The sequence below is a fragment of the Coffea arabica genome, chromosome 3e (assembly GCF_036785885.1).
Source record: "Coffea arabica cultivar ET-39 chromosome 3e, Coffea Arabica ET-39 HiFi, whole genome shotgun sequence".
NCBI classification, from domain to species: Eukaryota; Viridiplantae; Streptophyta; class Magnoliopsida; order Gentianales; family Rubiaceae; genus Coffea; species Coffea arabica.
Window position 1 is genome coordinate 12,348,805 of NC_092315.1, and position 1,340 is coordinate 12,350,144.

Below are 1,340 nucleotides of genomic sequence, written 5' to 3' on the forward strand. Positions count from 1 at the left end.
ATCATTTCAACTTCATATTTCCTTGACAGTCGTATATAGTTTCTTTGTACTCAAAACTTTCGAGGGATGGGTAGATACGCTTTATTAGTTGGTTGCTGCTATTTGGGGGATCGGGATGAACTACAAGGCTGCTATAATGATGTGGACGCAATGCAAGGTCTGCTGATAAATAGGTTTGGTTTTCATCCCAATGATGTGATAGTTCTCACTGATATGCCTAACTCCCCTCTGAAGCCCACAGGTGCTGTTATAAAGTATCAGCTTTGTCAGATGATTAAGCGGGCAATGGCCGGTGATGTTGTACTGTTCTATTTTAGCGGCCACGGAACTCATCAGGATTTCTGGGAAGGCCCCTACTGCAAACGATTGGAAGCAATTGTCCCCTCTGATTTCAATCTCATATACAGTAAGTTCAAACATATATATAATACAGCGATGCCAAAGCCCAGATTTCTCAGTTTCATATAATTTACACCCGTGTCTTGTTCACATTCTACATTACTTCTGTCAACAGGTGCAGACTTTCGATATATGGTAAATAACATGCCACAAGGTGCTGATTTCGTTATGATAGCGGACTCCTGCAACAGTGGGGGGCTAATAGATCAGTCAAAGGAGCAAGTTGGACCCGGCTTTCGTCCAGATGTTTGCTATCGCACAAGGTCCTACAATTACGGTAACATTGGCGGCGGTCGCAGAGCCAAAAGGATGCCCATCGAATCGGTTTTGCGGCATTTGAGACCTTTGAGTCACGTAGACAGTTCAGATATTAGAACACTCTTGAGAGACATTTACGGAAATCAAGCCAGCATCCTGTTCCGACGGCATGTTGATCCCGATGCCAGGGTTGATCGTGGCATTCTTATCAGTGGATGCCAGTCCAACGAAACCGCAGTCGACGATGATGGGAAACATCGTCGCCCTTATGGTCTGTTTACTGATGAACTTTGCTCTACATTGCGGAACCTGCGCCGTCCCATGATGAGCAACGCAGAGCTTGTGGAGACTATTAGAGATAATTTAAGAAACAAGGATCAGCATCCATGTCTCTACTGCTCTGACAGGCATGCCGATGCACCTTTCCTGTGGGTACGCTGAATCAATCGACAGTATGTGTGACTGAGATCCTACGTACCACTACATGAAATTAGCTGGCCAAATAAAGGGTTTAGATGTTTTCTTTAGATGGTTTTTGAAGCATTTTAGCAATTTCATACGGTTTGTTCGTGAGTGTATTCCTCTGTCTTTTGGTTTTTTCTAGTTCAGCTTCTTCCACCTGGTTCTGTTTTGGCAATAAATTTGTTACAGTAAACCGCCTGGAACCTTTTAGTTGATGGGTA

At 43.9% G+C, this 1,340-nt stretch overlaps 1 protein-coding gene across 2 annotated transcripts; it reads left to right on the forward strand.

Annotated features, from left to right (window-relative positions):
• Positions 1-1,340, forward strand: LOC113737114 (metacaspase-9-like). Of its 2 annotated transcripts, XM_027264371.2 has the most exons (3): positions 1-157; positions 242-406; positions 515-1,340. In XM_027264371.2, exons 1-3 carry the CDS (start codon positions 67-69, stop codon positions 1,096-1,098), a joined length of 840 nt encoding a protein of 279 aa, XP_027120172.1. In that variant the 5' UTR covers positions 1-66; the 3' UTR covers positions 1,099-1,340. The 2 variants fall into 2 exon arrangements, with proteins under 2 accessions (XP_027120172.1, XP_027120171.1); XM_027264370.2 differs by having other exon boundaries at positions 1-406.